The 23056-nt window shown below is 39.6% G+C and overlaps 1 protein-coding gene across 3 annotated transcripts in view; it reads right to left on the bottom strand.

The window, feature by feature from the left end:
• Positions 1-23056, bottom strand: part of OSBPL9 (oxysterol binding protein like 9) — a 77086-nt gene that overhangs the window by 38379 nt on the left and 15651 nt on the right. For 2 of the 3 annotated variants that reach the window (XM_044429850.1, XM_044429851.1), the window contains exons 3-7: positions 16970-17048; positions 8754-8830; positions 3737-3832; positions 2324-2371; positions 1117-1146 (exon numbers count right to left, since the gene is read on the bottom strand). In XM_044429850.1, the coding sequence (XP_044285785.1) occupies positions 1117-1146; positions 2324-2371; positions 3737-3832; positions 8754-8830; positions 16970-17048 (330 nt within the window). Of the gene's footprint in view, positions 1-1116; positions 1147-2323; positions 2372-3736; positions 3833-6078; positions 6203-8753; positions 8831-16969; positions 17049-23056 lie in introns of those variants that run through there. The other variant, XM_044429852.1, reaches the window with a different exon arrangement.

The raw sequence follows: 23056 nt of genomic DNA, 5'->3' as shown, positions 1-23056 counted from the left end.
GACTCTAATATGTGCCCCTAAGTCCCCAGCCTCATCTAATCTCCTATGCAGATATCCCCCGTCCTGCTTTGGGGAGAACACAGAGGCAAAATAGTCATTTAGCATCTGTGCCTGTTCCCTCATATCAGTCACTGGATCTCCTTCCTTCTTATTTAGTGATCCCACCACTTGTCTCCCCTTCCTCTTCCTATTCACATGCTGAAAGAAGCCCTTTTTATTGCTCTTGATATTCTTGGCAAGTCTCAGCTCGTAATCAGCCTTAGCCTTGTGAAGAATCCTTCTGCAACGGGCCTCCTCCTTCTGGTATACCCATTTGTCTATTTCCCCCTGTACCCATTTCCTACAGAGGTTCCTCTTTCATCCAATCTCTCTAACCACCGCCTTTTGCATCCATGGCGGCACTCTCCTCTGCCTCCCCACCTTACTGACTAGAGGTATCGTCAAGGCTTGCGCCTCTAAAACCTCCCTTTTGAGTGCTATCGACCCCTCCTCAACTCGCTTACCTTCCAGTAACCTATCCCAGGAGACTTCCCCCAGTCTGGCCTTCAGTTGGCCAAAGTTGGCCCTCTTCAAGTCCCAGCTTCTAGTGCTCAACCTGATGCACATCCCCAGTCCCCTGATCTCAAAGCAAAGGATGGAGTGATCACTCACATCCAGAGCTCCCCTATTTCATCTATCAGTTCTATATCTTCATCTATATCTGCACGGATCAGTTCCAAGCCCACCAGCAGATGCCTGAAACCATGGATAATAGCAAACAGTATACAATACACTATACAACAGCAAGTGGATGCTAGTGAGTGACAAAATAAACTATACACATGTCTTTTTCCCAATTTTGTACATTCTTACCTCAGCACTATAAGACTTCCTTTAGCACTTTACAACTTCTCTTTCAGGCCAAGGACAACCGCAGTTAACTGAAAGCGCGGTAATCAAGCCAGTACATATGAGGGTTCTGAAGTTCAGATAATCTGGATTCTTCCTCTTCCTGATTTAGTCTAATCTACTTTCAAGCTGTTCCACAAGTGGCTTTTTTTTAAACATATAACATTCACAAATCTTTAACATACTTTAAATTACAGTAATTACACGCACACACTCACACTTACTTACACTAGTTGTTTCTTTGAGGTTTTCAATCTTCTAGAAACAAACCCAAAAAGAAAAAGAAAAACAAATCAGAAACAAAACCCATCAAACGACATATTTAAGAATGTGTTAGTCTCCAAAGCACCAAAGTTGCTCAAAAAGATTTCAGGGTAATGGTAATTTGAACCTTTTTCGTCTGTCTGAAAACATGAAGCTTTAACAATATTGAACACCACAACAAATCAAGGAAAAAAGTTCATTCCTTATAACACTAATCTGTCACTACAACAAATTAAAACTCGAGGGCAACAAGTACAAGGTTGCACTCTTTATATAATACCGTATAATGATCAGACAGTGCTAGTTTACCATCTTAAATATGAAGTATATTCAGCAGATTGCCCTGCTTGAAATGTCAAGTGTTTACTTAACACACTATCAAAGCCTTCAGAAAAATAGCAAGCTACATGGCTAGCAAGTAAAGCATTGTGTTAGGAGTCCTAGAGGTTAGCAGTATTACAGGCTGAGGAATAACTAAGTGGAATAAGCCCCACTGAATGCCCCACTCAGTCAAATAAGCCCCACGGAATGATTTTTCTAAGATGTGTATATGATTGCACTGTCAGTTTCTATTTCTTAATGACTGAAATACATTCCTGAAGATTTCATAATGTATTTTATTTCATAACACTTCTGTCTAACAACTAAATTCCTGTGTAATCCCCTTATTGCTTTATTTATACCATCTCCTGCAACATTACTACTAATCCAAAAAAGGTTTCAAAGTGGGAGAAAAGACTAATCATGAAAGACATAGCTCAGAAACAAGGATAATTTCAACAAGGTTGATAAACAGTGCTAATGACAGAGTAGAAGTAGTTCAAGGAAAAGTATGGTGCACAAGTCATTCCCAAGATCACAATTTTATATAAAAATATAAATATAAATATGCCTTTAAAGATCTTTTCCAGTATTCTCCAAACTTGGTTTCATGGCTGGTTTTAATTACACTTCATTTCAACAGAGCATTCACATAATTATGTGAGAAGTGGTGTTCCAGCAACTCAAAGAAACCATCATCTATAAAGATACACTGAATACACATTATCCACTACTATAAAAAGACTGCTTGCCTAGACCTTATCCAATTATAATAGACTGAAAAGAGAACTCTGGGTGACACAGGGAACAGCAATACATATAATATACTATGGACAATACATATACTTGCTTTTCTCTGTTCATCATCTTTGCAGTTGTAAAGTTTTTCATCAAAGAGCTAAAAAGAAAACAGCAATGCCAAACATTCGTAATGGAGCTTTTAAAAATATACACAGAACAGCAAGTTATTTTTAAAAGGACTTTTAGAGTCTTCTAACCAAATGCAGTGGCCAGAGTGATGCAACAGCCAGAGTGTTCCTACTGGGAAAATAGCTTTTCTCTGCTCCATGGCTTTTCCCTGCTCCATGCATACCAGTTGTGTACCACCTTATTTGTAATTGTCACATCATTTTAGCCCAGCAATGCAGGCAGCAGGGTCCTTTTTGAACCTCCTTGCAATGTATGGCTTATTCTAAGATTCCAAGGTGGTTTGAAAACTACCCCCATTCCTCACCTTTGCCAGGTTTAGATAATATATGTCATAGGTTATTATGCAAATAAGATAGCCACAACTAACAGAAGGGAAAAGAAACCACTGTGGCTGCCTTTTCTTCCCTGACTGGAAGTACCCAGTCACTTTATCTGGCACTACCATAAAGAACTTTTAAATTACCAGAAACCACAATAATATCAACTAAACTGCAATGTTTCATCTAAAAGGTAGCTCTCACTTGGTATAAGAAAATGTTTTTTCTTTAACTCAAATTATAAATGGTACACTATAAAAGCACTACCCTGTACATGTTTAGAAAGAAAAAGTTATACAACTCACAGCATTCCCCAGTCAGCCATGCTGGGGATACCGGGAGCTATAGGACTTTATCCGTCTTTTTCATGCTAAGGATTACTAGGAATTTAGAACTTGTTTCTGTCTAAACATGAATGCACTCATATCCTTACTGAATTACATTCAAAAAGCCAAAAAATCAAGATAGGTTGTTCACAACAATAGCAATTATCTCTCTTATCTATTGCTCCTTTTTCTTCAGTTATGTATTTAAGGTCAACCTGATACCCAATCTAAAAGTCTTTAGAAAAGAATGGGCTGCTTAGTAATGGATTGCAGCAACCTTAATTCTTAAAGCCATAAAAAACCAAAGTCTCTCTAACATATATTTTACTTTATTGCCTACTCTATTTCCAAAACAAAAAACATAATGAGTTAATTGATAAATCAAGTGATAAAGCTTACTCCATTTATCAGAGAAATGAAGCATAAGCATCATCATCATTTTCACTACAAGAGTGAAAGAAAGATTTCTTACAGAAAATATTCATTGCTCAAAGACCAACAATAGCATAGCAAGGGTTTCCACATGTGCTAGAACCCCAGTATATAAAATGGACAGTATTAAAGTACATGATTTAAATGAGCCTTACAAAAAGCAAACGCAAGTTCCAAATTTTAATGTGTGAGATATACTTGTGCCATAGCTGAAACCACCGAAAACAGAAGAGTGCAGTTGTTCAGGTTTTAACATACCTTCAATTGATCTATTAAGATTTGTAGATAAGCATCTGCTTCTGTAAGTTTTTTATCAAAATCTTGGACACTTGGAACAAATCCAGGATCCACACCCTACAAACATAAAACCAAACAAATACCAGTTGAACAGGATTCCTTTATGGGATACAGCACCAGCATTTGATTTATTCCTGAACCATTAACACAGTACTGGTCAAGAACTGAAGGCTATAAATTAAGCTTCCTAGATATACTTTCAAAATATGCAGGGTACGTTATCTTTTTTTGGCAGATATGGATGAGAACAAAATTATTAACACACAGCAAAGTGTGGGGGAGAGCTCTTCCATTCCAAAGCCTAGATAATGTAATCTTGCAAGAACCGTAACTTAATCTTAAGGGGAAGCATCCAATACAAGCACTATTCTGCGCAAGTTTCCCTGCTTAGGTCATGAATTCCCAATTAACAGAAAACAGAGGCAACAATACAGTGCAGGCTATACTTGTTTCATCTAAACATTCAATTATTTTAACGTAGAAATTACTCCTAGAAATTTCAGCCACAGCACCCCAGCAAACAAATGTTAGAAGGAATAGGCCAAATTCTATGATTATGTACTCATGTCTTCTCTCCTTACAGTGACAACTAGATCTGTTTTATATCTTATTCATTTAAACAGCTCTTTTAGCACTAGGTCACCTTCTTCTAACATGGATGCATGGTTAATGCCTGATTAGAATACAACAAAAGTTTGTAATAGAAACACTCCATGACTTTACTAGGCTATCACAGACATAATAGCTCACTCATTAAATAACCAAGATGAACCATATGTTATGACAACACAGTCATTAAGATCAATGACAGTCGGAATGCATCACTTCCTTCCAAAGCACCAAAGAAATGAATGAAATGCTTAAAATAGTCCCAAAAGATCTTCAAAAGATCATGAAAAGTGTACAGAGATACACTGCATACTAGGGTCTTTGCTAAGTGCCATATGTTACTCTCTGAAGGTTCACTAAAATGAACTGGAATGTGTTATCCTATTATAACCTTTAGGACGTATCAGAGTCACTGCAAACAATAAGCTGAACCACCTGTCAAAAACAGTTGGTTATTTTAGCAACTCTTGCAATTTCTGAATGGCTGTGTATATTGGGAGACATTTGGACCTTAGCAATCTTTAGAAAACATTAGAAGCCTCACAGTGGATATAATGTATAGAATTCTGTATAAGTGGGAATTCAGAGTATTATAGAAGCACCAATTCAGTATTTCATCCATGTCTTTTTTTAGCATACTCCATTCTGTTTCCTGTCTTCCTGGTTTTCTGCCTAGTGATACTTCATTCTTGAATGTGGGTGGTGCTGTTTTCACTACATAAAGAGCTGTCACTCAAAATATAGTGTTCACTATATTAATGATATATTATTTGAAAAATATTATTGTGCTGATACTGTCCATTGTATACAAGGGCAGATTAGAAGTCACTATGGAAGTTCAGCTCCCATGTTCATTTATGGGCAGGCTGATCTTTATGTTGGATTACAATATATGATCCAGTTCCTATAGCCACTCATTACATTTCACTTTGCTGTATTTGTTCTTGTTATGTGTTGTCAAGTTGTCTCTGATTTATGACAGCCCTACAAATGAAAAGCCCTCCAAAATCTTCCTATCTACGACAGCCTATCTCAGTTCTTCCAAATTCAAGTCTGTGACTTCCCTAATGAAGACAAACCCTCTAATATTTGGTCTTCTGTTTTTTCTTCCGCCTTTGCCTTTTCCTAGGATGATTATCTTCTTCCCCAGGGAATTTTGCCTTATGAGTGCCCAATATAAACCTAACCTCATACAACGAGGATTAGAAGCAGATCTAAGACGCTCCTCCCCATTCAACACTGCCTAAATGCGATGCGATTTAAGGTTTTAGCAATAATTGCCCGTGTCACCATATGCGTAACGAAGTGTTTTAAACAACAAAAATGAGTGGGAGTAAGAAGACAGTTCAACTAGTGATCTACCGCGGAGATTCAAAATATAAAAACCTAAAGTTACTGACCCCGAAAGCACAACATTTAGCGCACACCCTCTACTCTTCCTTTCTGCCATCGGTTCGCAATGCACGGTACTGGTTTTTGTTTCCCGGTCTCTTTCTGCCAGCCCCCCAGCGTCGTGCTCTCACTCCTGACGCCGATTTCGGAGAGGGAATTTGGCAGCTCCCACCCCCACCGCAACGTATTTTACACGGGGTCGTCTCTCCAGCGGGCCTCCGTAGGTCAGGCCCGCGGATTTCGAGGGCGCCCCCTCCTGCCCGCATCACTGTTACACCACCCAGACGTCTGCTCCTACTCACGCAAGCCATGCTGCTGCCCCTCCCCGGGTGGGGGCTGTTTTCGGATGGGCCCCCTGCCCGCGGGGACACCGCGTCGCCAGCCCGCCACTCGCACGGCATTCGCCTTGGCACCGAGGTGGCTCCTGATTGGCTGCGGGTCAGGTGCCTTCCAGCCCAGCCCTCCTCCCCTCGCGCAGCGTTTGGGAGGAGGACAAGAAGTAGGCGAACGCGAACGCGCCGAGCCGCTTCCTTCCAGCCCGCGTGTCCGGCTTCCCTCTTTCCCTCGCAGCTTCTCCTTGCCCGGGAAGCTGCCACCGCGGCGAACTGGGGTCATACGGCCGTGGCCCAGGAAGATTCGCCAAGGGCCGAGCAGCCGAACGATCAGCTCACCGGCCGTGCCAAACAAATCCTGCTGGAAAGGGCAAGCGCCAAGACACCGTGCGGCCGCCGGCATGTCTGAGCCGAGCCTTCCGACAGCGACCCTCTGCCAGCCACCTGGGGGCTTCAGTCCCTCATAGGCAGCGCCGCAGCAGGCACGCGTTCATTCAGAGGATGCTTCCGCCTTAGATCCTCTAAAACGCCTCCTGCAATATCCTCGCAATTCGCTACGGCTTAGCTCGCCCGATGTTTCCGGGTGAGATGGCACTCTTCACCCGCCTATTGCTAATGTTTCAGCCTGTGTAGAACTAAATTCTCGCGAACGCGCCCGCACACCATGTTAATGCTTAAAATCGTAAATGTATGTCGTATGTACTTCGTATTCCAGATGGCCCAGATGTAAAGTAGCTCTAGCGACCTCTGCACCTGTAGTGGGCTTTCCCATCACTCCTAGCTGCAGCACTTGCCCCCCTCCAGCCACTTCGGGAAGCAGCCAGTGCTGCATCAACAAACCCTCCAGAGCTGGACAAGTCGTTCAAGAGGTCTCACCCGACACAAGGGGCCACCATGAGCAGGGAGGGCACAAATCAACGGGAATTTGATTTACTTGTTCCCACCTAAAACATGGATGATTCCCAGGCTGCAAATTTCAACATAAATGCAGAGCAGCTTCAACAAAGATTGCAAGATAAAATGGAAAATGGTGTTAACTGGTAGTCAGTTGTAATATCTCCAAAGCAAAAACCCTTTTTGTGACAGTACCCTGAGTAACATCATTAGGAATACAAATTACAAATCTCAGAGACTCCACAGCAGGAATGTGTTTTAGCTTGTTTAGGGAATATTCCTATGTCCCTGGACAACATTTTAAGAGTAACAAAACAACTCAGATTCCCAGATCTGAGGCTGGAGAGAGTTTCCAAACTCAGAGCTGAGATTCAAAGCTCTGATTCTTCACCTCCTCACAGCTTGCATACAATCAGTTGCTCCAGCTACTCTCCAAGACTGAAAGAAACCTTGGAAGAGGGAAAAGCAGGGACTAGACCGGCTTCTCTCAAACTATAGCATTCTAAGGTGTATACCTCAAGACTCTAAATCTGAATTGGGATAAGAGGTGGGGTTGGAATGTATAATTATCAAGCCCAACAAACTGTACAGTAAGTCAAGTGGCTGGTGAAAACCAGACTGCCTCTTGTTTGAGGGAAGACTCCTGGAACAGAGGTGCAGTCAGTGGGTCAATGCAAGATCAGATGAGAGGACCAATCAAGTAAAACCTAGCATTGGTGCTAGCTGGCCACAAGCAGCATGAACCTTCCTGTGACTGGAGCAAACTTCTTTTGGTGGAGAAGGAAAGCAGAGAATTTAGGTTCTGGCCTGGGCAGAAGCAACATCCACAATTAGCTCATTAACTCGATAGATGCTTCTTTCAAATAGCCTTTATATTATTCCCTTTGTATCACTAAACCAGAACTGGCTGGCCAGCTTTAGCCTAATAAAAGACTCTAGTTAGAAGCCTCTTTTCTTGATCGGCTGGGAAAGGAAAAGGAGAGGAGCTGAAGGGGATAGAGAGAATGGCTCATGACAGGGAACATTTTGGCAAGCAGGAAGGGGAGGTGACTAGAAAGGAAGCTGAATAGGCACTTAAATACAGGAAGGAAGACAGGGAGGCAAAGATTGCCTCTGCCACTCCTCCCACTCTCACATTTATCAACTTCCAAGCAATACAAACACTGGATTATGCTAACGTTTTGATGCATAAATGTTATGTAAAAGACTATACCATTTTTCCCAAAATAATAACCTGCTGTTAAGTATTACCAGCATCCTTTAATGAGCCTTTCATGTATGTATGCAGTTTATTTTCCAGTATAATACAGAGAATTCTGATGTAGATTTCTTACCTCACACATCTCCAAATTGTAGATGTATATATAAGTTCTCAACAGAACAGTATATAAAGAATATGCAAGTCAAATCCACAAGCTGAATGAAATCCACATAAGGTATCCTTTCAGGTAACTTCTTATCTGTGTTCCTAGATTTTCAGTTCCACCAGATATGTAGACTGGCAATATAGCATCAATGCAAAATTTACCAATTCAAGTGGAATACTTTCTAGATGGAGATATGTTGGGTTTTTTAAACAAAACATAAAAACTAATCTGTACTCATGATTTTGAAACAGACTGGTATAGGTCATATTTTATAAAACCTACAGTTATTTTGCATTACATTCAGAATGTATATATCACCGACAAGTTTACCTTAAACTAGTTCCAACAACTAAATAATTCTAAATAGACTTCAGATGAACTCACCTGAAGTTGAAGAGTATGACGAAGAATTGTTTCCTCTAAAGCATGGATCCATTTCTCTCTCTCATCAGCATCTCGAGCTGCAAAAATAATAAAAATACAACAATTGGCAAAATGAAGTCAATCTCAGAAGTGTAGCTGTGTTAATCTGATACAAGACTGTGGGAAATGTATATCGTGAACTTACTGTGGAAAAGTTTGGATTCAAATGTATTAAGTTTGCTGACAACGTCAGCTAACTGCTTTCAAACGCTCATTTGCAAGACTGGGCTATGTCAAATCAGTATGATGATATGTTCTCAGTTGAACTCTCCTGCAGATATATCAATAGCTAAACATCACTAGGAATCTAAAGGCATATGTTATTCCAATTACACTGATTGAAGCCAACTGTTGTGGGTGATTTTAGGTTTCAATACTTGAGATATTTTTCAATGTATGTTTTTTTTAAGCAAGTACAGCACATGACTAGGAAGGCATTTTGTACAATCTGTAGAAAAGAATAAATTATAATTTCTTCAGACAGGTCAGTGTGAGACAAACCAGTAGCCACTGTGAAAGCCAGTCTGGTGCAGTGGAAGAGTGCTGGACTGGGGAACCTGGGAGACCCAGGCTCTAGTCCTCGTTTAGCCAAGTTCACTGGGTGACTTTGCTCAGTCACTCACTCTCATCCTAACCCACCCCACAGGACTGTTGCTGTAAGAATGAGCTGGAGAACTATGTAAGGGTTCTTACAAAAATAAAAAAGTTGGGATAATAAATGCAATGCAATAACAACAATGGCCTAGAGAGCTTTGGATACAGGGCAGTCTGGAAATGTAATATATAATAGCTCTACCTAAAGTGCTATGTGCAATTATTTTATGTTGCAATGACATGAAATGTGATGAAAGTAGAGAGGGTTATGCCAAGCCTCAGTAGCCTTACATTCTTATTAGTCATGTCCTCAAGGTGAAAGACAGGGCATGCCATGCTGCACAGCAGAGGTACAGTTTAGATTGCACTGAAATGCCAGTGACAGCATGTTACCTCCCCTGTGTATTGTTCATGCCAATTATGAAGAAGCTGAGCCATGTTTTTTTCAGGTGTTGATGATTTTGCACTGGATTTGTCTTTTGTTTCATTTTACAAATCCTTTAACCTTCATACTGAAAATCAAATGCATGATTTTAAAATAGTACTTATGCAGAATTCATATGGAAGATTGAAACATTGTACCAGATTTTCATAATATTGTACCAGTCTTCATAATATTGAAAGTCAATTATAAACAAATTTAAAATTTGCCAGATTTAACAGTTACTGCTAATTCATTTACATCAGGACACAAGAAATACTAGTTCAGATAATCATCCCTAGAAATGGGATGAAAAAAGCAGGTTAAAAATAGTAACAGTTTGTTACTACTAAGGATAAATTATGTTTTTAATTGGGATCAACATGGTCCACATTGTTATTGGAGGTTTAAACTCTGAAAAATGAAACCCTAATATATCCAATAGGATTCATATGGCCAGTCATACGGGAAAAATTCTTTTTTAATCATTTATTTGTTTTGACTTGATAGCCACAATTCCAAATAGTAAACACAATACAAACACAATCATACTTAATTGTATCACATATCATTATATTTCCAGCCTCTGACATCAAACATTGTGCCCTTTTTAAGTGGGGGGACATTTTAATTGATATTTGACAGAGCCAAATCCCAGAGAGTAAACTGCATGAAATCCCCGGTCAACGAATGCCTGTCTGAAATGAACTGAAATATATGAAATGAATTATACTTTCCATACCCGTATTTGAGGTTCATCATATGGTTGACCTTTTGCTTATCAACATAAACATAAATCATTCTGAACAAGTAACATAAGAGCAGCCATATTGGAACAGATCAAAGAACCTCTAGTCTAGCATTCTGTTCCCATATTGTCCAGCCATACTCCTTCAGGAAGGTCATAAGAAGGACATCTGTTGAATTGTACTCTTCTGCTCGTCCTCTATCAAATGGCATTATAGGCACAGCTCCTCCAATACTGGAGGTAATACAGACATCATGACTAGTAGCTACTGACAACCTTATCCTCCAAGAATTAGTCTAACCATAACCACCTTTGAAAACTATCCAAATCAGTAACTTTCATTACATCTGGTAATAAGAAATTCTATCATTTACCTATTTACAGAGCATACATCCTTGCATCAAAATGAACGCTCCAAACTGTGTCTGAGACACTCGGGAGCCAGTGTAGACAGATGCTAAAGCAATGGTGTAATTTGTTACTAGGAACCAAAAGACCTGCATAAATAAATACATGCAATAGAGCAGGAGTCTCCAGCCAGATGATCCAGAGTTTGAATGTTAAGAGTTGAGATAAGATCGCTCCGCAGTTCAAACAATCCTTCTAAAAAATGTGGTCGCAGCAAAAACATCATTGGTTGTGCACCCAAGTCGAAAAAAATATATTACAGTAAAAGACATATTGCCTCGATGTCCTGAATAGATTCATCTTGAATCAATTCATCTTGCCTTGAATCCATTCTTCTTAAATTGATTCAGGACACTGAGGCAGCCACAACAGTGCAACTAAAGACAATCAAGTATGATGTGTTAAGTGTGTTCAAAGCAAGGGGGAGCATTTGGCGGGGGGGGGGATTAATGGCAATGTGTCTTACTGCAATAATTTTTTTATTTAAACATTTGCCATATTTTTATCACATCTCGTATATAACCTCAAACTTAATTCATTTTAGGAGGCCATATTTGCTGTTTAAATTTATCTAAATGGGTATTGTTTAGGTTCTGGGAACGGATTAATTCACTCTCAATTATTTCTGATAAGGAAAATTGATTTGAACGATTCAGAGTTCAAACAGCCTCCTGAAACAAATTAAGTTTGAAGTATGAGGTACCACTGTAATGCACTTGAATCATCCCAAAAATATACCCCTGACCCAGTCCATGGAAAAATTGTCTTCCACGAAACTGGTCCCTGGTGCCTAAATAGTTGAGGACTGCTGCAATAGAGCATTATTAAATCAATTGCTCAATAGTAATCCAGAACAGCCACACAGTCAAATGCATTATTGTAGTTTGGGCTTGAGAATTATGAAGCTATGAATAAACATCTCAATAAAACAGAAAGGCTGCAGTTTTCCAACTGACAGTGCTGGCAAAAAGAATATCTGATCACCACAACCTCAATGTTCAGGTGCTACAACAAAATCACATGATAGCAAATCCTATTAATTCTAAGGACCTCTTCCAGTATTCTCCATTTATTCTTCCAGTATTCTCCATTTACTGCACTCCTCCCTGAATGCAGTTTCAACATACTTTCCCTTAGAACTGCTCACTTGAAAAAACACATTTACAAGTTTAGGGCATATAGAACAGCAATAGTGAGCTTCTTTGTTACTCAGGTGATGAAATTATGCTACCTAGTAGCATCGTATGCTTGTTTAACAGGACAAGAGCAAGCCCTGCAACTTCTGCATGGGAAAGATGTTAGGAAGGTAAGAAACTATAACCTATTAGGACCTCCTATCCAAAAATGAGCACACAGAGTTGAAAAAATATTTCAGATTTCCAGGAATGAGCATTAAAATTTCAAGCAAGTGTTGGTAAGAATGGCTCAGAAACAATTCCATAAAACATTGGTATTGCCACAATTGCAATAAAGGTGTAGCTTCATGGAACATGTACACTTTAATCCAGAAAAACTCCAGAGGCTTCTGAATCAGGAGACTCTCAGGGCAAATGAAAATCCATCCTGTGAATACGCTACATAGTGTAGGCTATTCATCAAACAACCAACAAAGGACTGGGCTTACTGTGTGTTATTCTCCCCTTTCCCTCAGTCCTCCAGTTGGCATTCCAGGATCCTGAATAGTAGATCACATCTTGTCTCTCATTTCCTGCTCTGATGATACCCCTGTTTTTGTCTGCCCTCCCCCACACAGATTCCACTGTTGCTGCCACTAGTGACAGCAGCTCCATTGGTACCTGAACAGCACTTTGGAGTAAATGTCACTGACTTGTTACCCTGAAGAAGAAAAAAATGTCCACAATTGACACTGTAATTTTTACATGTGTGTTTAGATAACAAACATGTGTGTTTACATGTGTGTTTAGGTAAATGCTCAGAATTTAGAGAGTTGCCTGACCAATGTACTGTTATTTAAATGCAGTAAGCAACATCCATGGACAAAATGAGAGTCCATATAGGTTAATTTGCACATACTTAATAGCTGTCAATTGGCAAGCTGTCAAATGAAAAGCAAAGTATGATCCTTTAGTTTTTAAGTATTGCCCTGACAGCTGGAAATGCTCTACTTTTTCCTCACAATCCTAAGTCTCTGTGCTCTCCACAAGGTGGATCTCAACATCCCATCCCCTTTTCATAAGAACTTTTGACAAATGCCAAAAGAAAGGCTTCTTTTTCAAAAACTTAAGCAAAATTGAGCATATTTTTTGACAATGAAATAGAATCAGATCTCATGGAAACTTATTTTCCTATTCTGTGCTCCAAAGAAAGCTTCAACATATACTATTCTATGATCAAATGGTAATTTCCCTTATTGAACTATGCTTGAGTTAAAAGACAGGGCCAGAAGGCATGACTTATCAATGCTCTTAAAGTTGCAGACCACTGTGCTCAGAAAGATTCTGAAGAAAGATGAATTCTAATGTCCTTTAAAAGGAGTCCATAAAACAGCTCTGACAGAAGGCTGAATGAAGATGATTTCTCTCAGCATGAAGAAAGTCAAAATGGGTGGGATGATTGAATGAGAGAGTAAGGTCACAGCAACTAATGACATCCAGCTCATGAAAAGCCCTGTGGAAGGCAATCTGTCCCTACCCAAAAGTGATTAGGCATCACTGATATAGCTGAAAGTCATCCACTACTCTGAATTCCTGAGGTATCCATCCATAACTTATTTCTCGTTATTTGTTTTTCGGCGCCAGGCAAAGACCTTTTTATTTAAACGTTATTTTAATTGTTAATATTATTTATTTATTTTATTCTTTGGCCAAGGCGACTTAATTTATACTGTTAAATTATATTGTTTTATATGATGTTATTTATTTATGTTTGTGAGTCGCCCCGAGGCTTCGGCGAATGGGGCGGCATAGAAGTTCCCTAAATAACTAACTAACTAACTAACTAACTTGAAGCAACTAGACATGCAGTTTTTCCACACTGTTCAAACCAGATTAGTGTGAACTTAAATGGTTCCTAAACAGACTGTGGTGATCCCTGGTGACATTAACTAATATGTTTCAGAACAGGACTGAACCTCTTATGCTATTAATACTGTTTATTTAAACAGAAGTTCTACATCTAGTCAGAATGAAGACTAGATTTGTTAGCCAGAATAAAGCAAATACTGTGAGGAATAACTCTTTAAAGAGTATGTACATACAGGTTCTTTCTTATCTGGGCATAGTGCATATAAAAAAGATACATTTAACTGATATATAGCAGTCCTGAAAAGATCTAAGCAACATAGACAGATATTTCTATACTATCAATAGTGGTTCACTACAAGGTTCTTCTTCAATTCATCCCTTCTAAATCTTGGGACACCAAATATCAAGAGACATTGTGTCTCAGAAGGTTTTTTATCTGTTAAATGAATCATAAGTCATCATATGCCAACACCAGACAAGGACAACCTTTTTAAAGATGACAGAATAAGTCTAAATGAATCTTCACAGAAAGGCAAGAATTACAACTACATATCTAAAGAAAGGCCCAAAAAACTGAATAATTATAGAAGATACAAAGAATCCTAAAAACAGACATCACAATGGATCACAGTGACTACATTTCAAAAACCATATACGAGCTTATAAAAAAGAAGTAACACAACCATTAAGTGTAAAGGAGAAGCAGTTCCCCATTTCCCTTTAAGAACCTGAATGTAGTACTCAGTTGGGCAACTAGTAGACAAGCCCAGGTTTTGTACAGGGGGCCTGGTCCCATCTCAGGTTCTTGCTGAGATAAGAAGGAAAGAAGTGCATGTAGGAAATAATGCTGGAGAGAAAAGAAGATACATTATCATTTCCTTGATCACTGATAGAGCAGGATGCTCTAACACAGCATCAAGAAAACATTCAATGACAGGATTCAGCTTGCCCAATTACATTCACTCCTGTGAGTAAAGTTAAATGATTTCCAACAGGGATGCAAGAGCTCACAACTCAAAACAAGAGGCTCAAAGTAGTAGGAGATAAGATTCAGCATTGGTTTAGCAAAGAATGTTAAACATTTTTTCTAGCATTCACAAATGATATATAAGTCTGACTTAGTTTAGAAAAGCTTTGTGACTAGGTAAAGATTTTATTTTATTGTTTTAAGAACTGGCAGAAAGAGTCTTCAAAAACTGAAGTAGCTCTGCCAAAAAATGCAGGTAACACAAGATCTTCAGGGAATAACAAGCATCCCCATCCAGCAGTTCCTTGCTGGTATGAGAATAGTGATGTGTACATTAGCTCATAACCACCAAGATCTTCCAAAATGGTATGCACATAAGACATATCAAAAATGCTGTGTTTATAAAGATGCAGTAATGAAAGAAATTGAGTGCTGTACTATCAGTAATTCATACTTGCAATTTTACCTCTTAGGAGTATGCTAAATTTAACAGAAATTAAAATAAATGCTTTACAGATCATTGGATATACATTAGCAGCCACCAAGTAATACAAAAATAGTGTTTTAACCATTTAAAGTCTATTTTTTTAAAAAAAAATGCAAGATCATCATACCCAGATCTGTGCCAGTTCACAGTAAAGTTACATTTCAACTAATTAACCACAGTACTTAAAATATTACATATGTTACAGCCTTTAAAAATGAAAAGTTAATCTAGTATGAAATGATAGTATGATATTTTCATTTCTGCAGGGAAATAACACAAAAGCTACCGAACTGCTGCAAATGGAGAACTGCAGAATGTCCTCCTTTAATAGCTGCAGCAGAAAACTGCAGATTACATCCTTTACCCACATCAAGCTATACAACAGAGTAGCTACTTTATGAGGAACTGTTGTGGTGTGGTTTACCAGCATTAACAGTTAATTCCTTTGATCTCAAGAAGTAGTTATGAATTTGTGATCTGCCAATATGGTGCAACCAGAAATGTGAAGACCAATTCATGCTGTTATTTTTTGTAGTACTGCAAAACTTGTAATGTTATAATGCTTAATGCAGTCAGTGAAGAACCCCAGGATTGTTAAGCCATCTGGATCCTAAGATTTATCATTATAGGTTTTGATGACTATATTGTCAAACATTAGGATTTTCAGTACTACACAGAAGGCAATGCAGTTATGAACATGACTAATTTTGCCATATTACCAAAAATAATAAGCAGCATAATTTTTACAATTAAATGCTTACTATCTCAAGTAAGGCATTTGCTTTGCGGCTCATTTAACAATGAAAAGAAAAAAATATCAGCCAGCAGTAGCAGGTAAAATCATGATTTAGAGTACAAGGAAAGCATAAATATTGAAGTATGTAAAAAGGATACTATTTACCAATCTAATAAACCAAAAGGTATTTGGGGGATAGATAGCAGTACAAATGAAAAATACATTACCTTACCCTTTCTACTGGTGAACCATAGCATGCAATGACGAAACATAGCAGTAACAGATGGCATTGAAGTTATTAAATATGATAAAAAATAAACAGCAGGAAAATGGTGATTGGCAGGCAGGAAATAAGAAAAATAGATGACATGAATGAGAACTTGTAGATCCTGAAGGTAAAGTCCACCTTTAATTCAAATGCTCCCTCTGGTCTCCTCACATATTCAAGCCATTAAGTTCTATATCAACATAAGCTGCAAGCTCATGCGATCTTGTGGCTTTCTTCATGCAGAAAGGCACAACAGCACATCTTGAAAATAAAGATCAGTAGTGTTTTTTGCAAGCAAAACCCATCAGCGAAAGCCCATTATTCCTTTCCCCTTGACTGATACATCCTTTAAATTTTTAATCTCCAGATCCTGCCAAAGCTATAGTCCTTTCTATCACATATGTATACACTGCAGATATAAATCCCTTCCTAACCCACAGTGCTCCTGACTCCAGAATGTTCCCTGCTTCATTCAGTCCAGTTTCTAAAATGCTTAAATTAACCCATTCAACTGTAAGTAAAAAGCAATTGTGATATAAGAAAGAACCTCTTCTTTCAGCTCACCCTGGAAATGGAAGGTTTTCTGATCAACAGTTATTGTGAAGGTGCTGTCGTCCTCATCATCTATACCAATCACAGCTCCCTGTGAAACAAAGAGCAAAAATCCTGATAAGGCAGAGTAGTGACATCAGCAGCATGCAGTCTATTGCTACACGACTAGAATGCAAAATTCATGGACAAATTTTGTAAAGCTTCCAGAGTCAATACCTGAGAATTAAATGAGCTATTTACTAAGCTTTATACTCCTCTCTGTAGCTGACGTATACTATGCATTTTTCTTCTGAGATAGCTTGACTTTAAAATCAAGCCAAAAGCTTTTTACATTTTTTAATGAATAAGGAATTAAAACACTTGAAAAACAGCTACTTGCTATAGATAATGAAACCAACTTACTAACAAAGGAAGTCTCTTAAAATTTCTGCTCTGCAGTCTTAAAACCAAGTTTCGAGTGCCCCTAGAAAATCATAAAGTTCTGGTATTTCAGAACCACATTACTCATACAATTTGAAAAATTATTTCACATCAGTTTATGGTTATAGTCTTAACTTCAGAGAGTTTTTCAATCTTCAAGGCAATTGCATTTTTTAAACAATTGTACAATTGAGAGCCAGTGTGGCTCAGTTTTTAGACTAGGAATCTGGGAGCTCCAGGTTATAGTCCCCACTCAGTCATGGAACTCACTGGGTGACTTTGGGCCAGTCACAGTCTCTCAGCCTAACCTACAGGTTTGTTGTGAAGATAAAATGGAGAGGAAAATTTCATAAGGCACCTTGGGTTCCTTACAAAAGGTAGAAAGGCAGGGTATAAATGTAGCACTAGTGGTACATTTATACTAGTGGTACACTACTGGTGGTGGCAGTTAAAAAATAAGGAATTGATTTGGATTGTGCAGAACAGTTTTTCATTGTATCTTCACGTCAGCCAACAGGATTCTACACATGGTAGCAATAATCAGAAAAAATCAATACCAGCAAGCTTTATTAATACAGCAGCAAATAGATACAAGGGCAGTCAATGCTACCCTATTTTTCTCAAAACTATGGAAACCAGAGAATAAGTCGCAGTGGAATATTTAGTAAGCACTAGCAAGCTGACTGCTTCAGAGTCATTGCACCCCTATGAAAGTTGATACATTTTGATCATAACTTGATTAACTACATTTCGCTCAAGACAATTCATATAAAACTTATTTTCAAATGAAAATTGAACACAGAGGGCCTTCTTGTCACAATGAAGTCAGTAGACTATGAGCTACATCCTGCAACTTTTAGCCCCATTATAAACCTGCAATTTTACACTCTAAGAGAAAATAATAATTTGCAATAACAAGTAGATTAAATGGCATACATACTATTGCCTGTTGTACCTGGCAGTTCATACCATTGCTACATTTTAACCAACACTCTTCACTAACTCCTTTAAGTCTCTATATAACATTAACTTACAATGCTTTCAGTCTTCTGTAAATCAGCACAAGTATACTTTTTACATTTCCATAAGAGATTTAGCTACTCATTCTTTTCTCAGCAATGAGTGCATATAACTTAGAAAACTTTGTTTCTAGAAATGATTAATCAAGCTGTAACGCTATCCAGTAACCTACCTCAAAAGTTATTTACCTTCTACAGTTCTTTCATATATCACGTAAAATTACAGATTTTGCCTCACTGGCTAATTATAAATAACCATCCTCTGTCTTGCATTATGTATCACAAACTACTGACAGAACAAAGGGAATTGCACATACAGCCTGTAACAACAACAGCATAGTGATCTCTTGTACTGCAGTTCTTGGGCTCCTGGGTCCAAGATAATTGACAACAGGGATTTTTTTTCCCACAGGAGGGGCGGAAGGGGGAGAATGAGAACCACCTTCCTTATACTTTCCCCAACACAAGAGCCTCTCTAGTTCAAAAAAATGCAACAACAATGCAAGCAGAAGATAGCAGATGTAGGATGACAGATGGGAAGAGGGGTCACTACCCTGTCAGTTGCAAGGTTACACACAGAATTTAGATCAAGTATCTTCAGAAGCCTAAATGACCTTGCAACTGACACGGTAGCTGCTCCACCATGGACTCACACATTGCATAACCCACAATCTGCCACACCACAAGAGTCATAACAAGGAACACATGCGAAGCATCTAAAGAAGAACAGCATAGATCAGGAATGGGAGGAACCCCTGGCCTGCATTTCTGAGAAGGCCCACAGGAGTTCACCACCTGGCCAAGCTCCTTCTTCTTCTAGTTTTTCCCCCTCTGCCATGGAGGGAAAGGTTCTCATCTCTGATCAGCAGCTTTTTGGAAGTACATGCCTTTCTCATCTTAGCTCTGTGGGAAAAAATGCAGTGCCTTTCTCTGAGGGGTCTAGCCAGGGAAGGAAGCTGCTGAGTGAGGAAGAGAAAAATCTTGCCCTGGCCAAGCATCTCAGAGGCCATAAAACCCTTTCAGAGATCAGGGACAGTACTGTGAGCTTGGAAGTGGTAGGGATCTCCCCCGCACCCCTTGCAGTAAGGGTGAATACTGCAACAGCTGCTGCTCCAAGGTCAGAAAATCAACCCTGAGAAGGAGAAAAGAAGGTTGTTTCAGTGGGTGGGGAGGGATGGAGACCAGAGAGATACTGAGTCTCCTCAAGCATCCTTCCTTTTCCAAAGTGCCCTCCTTAGATAGGCTGAACATCTCCTTTAGCAAAAATAGAGGTGATTGTATAGCAGGGAGGCAAAGATCATCACCATTGCTCCTTCTGTCTTGTCAGGTTCAGCAGGGTAGGACATAGGAATCTCAGAAACCTCTGTGCTTGGGGGCTTCTGAATAACAAGAATACAGGCCTTGTGGTCTTAGTCCTACATTTATTATTTACATTTATTATTTATTTATTGTTGTAAGCTGCCCCGATGCTTCGGCGAATGGGGCGGCATAGAAGCTTTCTAAATAAATAAATAAAATAAATACATCTTTTTGAACTTTGTCCAGCATAGGCTTATCATACCTACTTCTAGTAATCATGACTGCCTTGCTTGTGAGCAGTCATGTTGCTCCTTCCTGCTTCTAAGTAAGACATGCTTCCTACTATAAATTGGTACCAGTGGAATGAAGGAAAGTTTTTTCAGCCCTGTCCACTTTTGCTAGAGTTCCTACCTGTCACTGGAATGTGGTCCTCAAGAGCTCCCCCTCCCAAAAAAAAATTGGCTTATAAAGGACTACAGATGCTTAGAGATAATGCCCGTAAGTTCTACAGGCTATAAGCTCCAGTGAGGCAGCAGCATCTGGCCATTACATTTACTGAAGATTCACTAGACTTCTTCCAAACATTACACAACAAATGCAAATCTTTAATTCAATCCGTTTTCTGTTCCTCGCTTTGTTAATTATTTGTTGCTGTATTTCTGAAGAGAAAAAAATATTTCATTATCGAGAATAAGCAGGTAGCCTAGCAGTCATCAGCTGGCTTTGATATGCAAAGCGAAAATCATTGCCATCTATTTTAGTCTAGTATTTTGCCTGCACGTTACAGCTTTGAATACATTAACAGCTCAATCCAGCATGTTTTCTCAGAAGCAAGCCCATATTGCTAACTAGTTGCTTAGTCCTTTGAAAGGATTGAAACTTAAGCAATTGTTAGCACATGCCTACTTGGATAGAAGCTCCACCAACCTGCCTGGGCTTTTTCTAACTACACATGTACATGACTGAGCTATACATACTTATACCACTAAAAGCCATTTTTACTACTATGTGACTAATAGTGAATTGGCGTGTGCCTGAAAGTCATAGTGCACAGTATTTTGCCAATAAGGAAGAACTCACTGGCAGGGAAGGTTTTAGACCAAAAATGCAACCCTTTTTTGTTAAAACTAGATATGAATTCTGAGCTAAGTACATCACTGTGAAGTATTTTAGTATGAAATTGAGTATTTTGCAGCAATACAAAGTATATATAACATTCCAATATGAAAATTATTTTATCATATAAAAAGGCTATACGGTATATGAAGGTCTTGAAACTGCACTTTATAAAATATAATAAAAAACCCTTAGAAAGATTAAGTGGGAACCAGTCATGAAAAGACTCTAAGCAAGTTTCAAAGGTGTTTAGGGCTTGCCAATGTTACTATCTAAATTATTTACTGCAAAATGTTAAGTTTGCTTGAGAAAAAAACAATGATTATCAAACAAAGTGACATAAATAAAGCTCCTGCAGTCTTTCCTGGAATCTATAATAAGATAACATGCAGTCAGGACAGATTAAAAGGTAACGACAATGCAATTTGAATGTTATATTCAATGTCAGTTCTATACAATGGTTTTGGTGCTTGGCGGGGCAACTTCAGAAGGTATTATTGGGAAATTCCTGCTTGACACTGTGCCTGTTGGCCTGCAGTATCTTTCAGGGTTCTCCATGCTATATAACATATACATGAAATTACTGAGAGCAGAGGTCCAGAGTTTCAGTGTGTGATGCCACCAGTATTTTGATGACATCCAATTCCATCTCTCTTTTCTACTTAAATCCAAGGAGATTATTCTAGTTCTAAATCAGACAGAATGCTGAACAATGGTTGCAACCACCATGCCATAGTTTGTCATGCTGTGTGATCTCAGCCAGAACAGTACAGCATAGAAAGGATGGTCTCTGTGTAACTGTAGAAAGAAACAATGGTCTTTTCTATCATTTCCACACTTCACCATGGCTTGGTTGACCATGTGAACTGGACAGCATGATTTCCACATTGCTGTCAGTGCAAGGAGCAGTAGCTGCTGCTGGAGATGCACTTCTCTGCCTTCTTTGCAACAGAAACATCAGCTCCAGCCACATTCCAGTTGGTTGGTCCATCCTCCTTTTTACCTCTGCCTTTTAACTGCCTTCCAGATGCCCACTTGCAGCCAACAGCACAATGGAGAAGCACGCCATCCCATCTCCAGCAGCGTCCTCTGGTGCTACCCTGATTTTTTTTTGGCAGAAGCATTGCTCCCCTCTCTGTAAAGCTTGCCCTACATGAGAGGAACAGATGGTCTGCGTATGAGGCATTGTCAAGAGATGATTGCCCTGAAAAGTCTATGTACCCTGCACTGCCTCAAATCTTCTCTTCCACTCCTAAGCTTGTCCCTAGCATTCCATGGGACTGTCAAGAAGGCTCACTATTGTCAACCCCCCCACACCAAACCCACCAGTACCCACCTCTGCCAGGTTTGAGGTGCAGGAGATCCACATCATAATTTCCCAGTGGATCTGGAAGAACTATCCATGGAAGTTCTGACAGTATAGTCTTGATCCCTGCATGAATGCTACCCTCCTACCCAGCAATAGCCATTTAAAGGACCCCTCAGGACTTTCTGCCCAGCCCACAGACAGATGAGGGTAATATTTGAGGCCATGGCACAGAAGCTTCCTTCCCCTATAGCCCCACAAGCAGATCTTGGAACCCTAAGTACATTGCTGCAAAGCCATTTGCATGGATGACATGTCCATGCAGTTAGAGAGCAGGTAGCACCAGGCACAGAGAACAGCAGAAGTAGGGCCCCTACATCCAGCAGCTGGATGCATACTAGCATAGAGTATGGAGCTTTGGGGGTGGTGAATAATATGTAGACACAGACATAGATAGCGGAGCTCACGCACCAGCAGAAGGGACTGCTAACTTTATTGACACATGCCACAATTCCCTCTCTGGCACAGCCTCCCTTTCCCTACCTCTAAGTCATTGTGATGATGTAGAAATAAAGACATATTTTGCAACAGCAGTGTGGTCCTTGTAAGAAGGGCTGGCTGTGGGGCTGGGAGGGAGCAGCAGTGCCAGATGAGGCAGCTCACAGTGTGCCTTGGCACAGGGGAGGGGATGCCAGGGCAATTCATCTATGCACATGATAGTGTAGGTGGGAGAGGGCCTTCTGAGGGTGGAGGGGCAGGGCACTGGAGAAGCCTGGTTGCAGCCATGAAGTGGTAGGTGTGGGGAAGGGCACAGTCTCCTTGCACAGTTGCCCTCTGTGAGCTTGGCTGGAGTGGGGAGGCAGCCCTTCCAGTGTGTTTGAGTCCTGTGCACAGGAGTATGGAAACACCTGCACCTAGGGAGGGGCAGGGAGGAGGTGG

This window comes from Varanus komodoensis, unplaced genomic scaffold (assembly GCF_004798865.1).
Source record: "Varanus komodoensis strain SLA01 unplaced genomic scaffold, ASM479886v1 scaffold20_1, whole genome shotgun sequence".
NCBI lineage: Eukaryota > Metazoa > Chordata > Lepidosauria > Squamata > Varanidae > Varanus > Varanus komodoensis.
The sequence above is the reverse complement of the archived record's forward strand: the minus strand, read 5'-3'. Positions and strand labels throughout refer to the sequence as shown.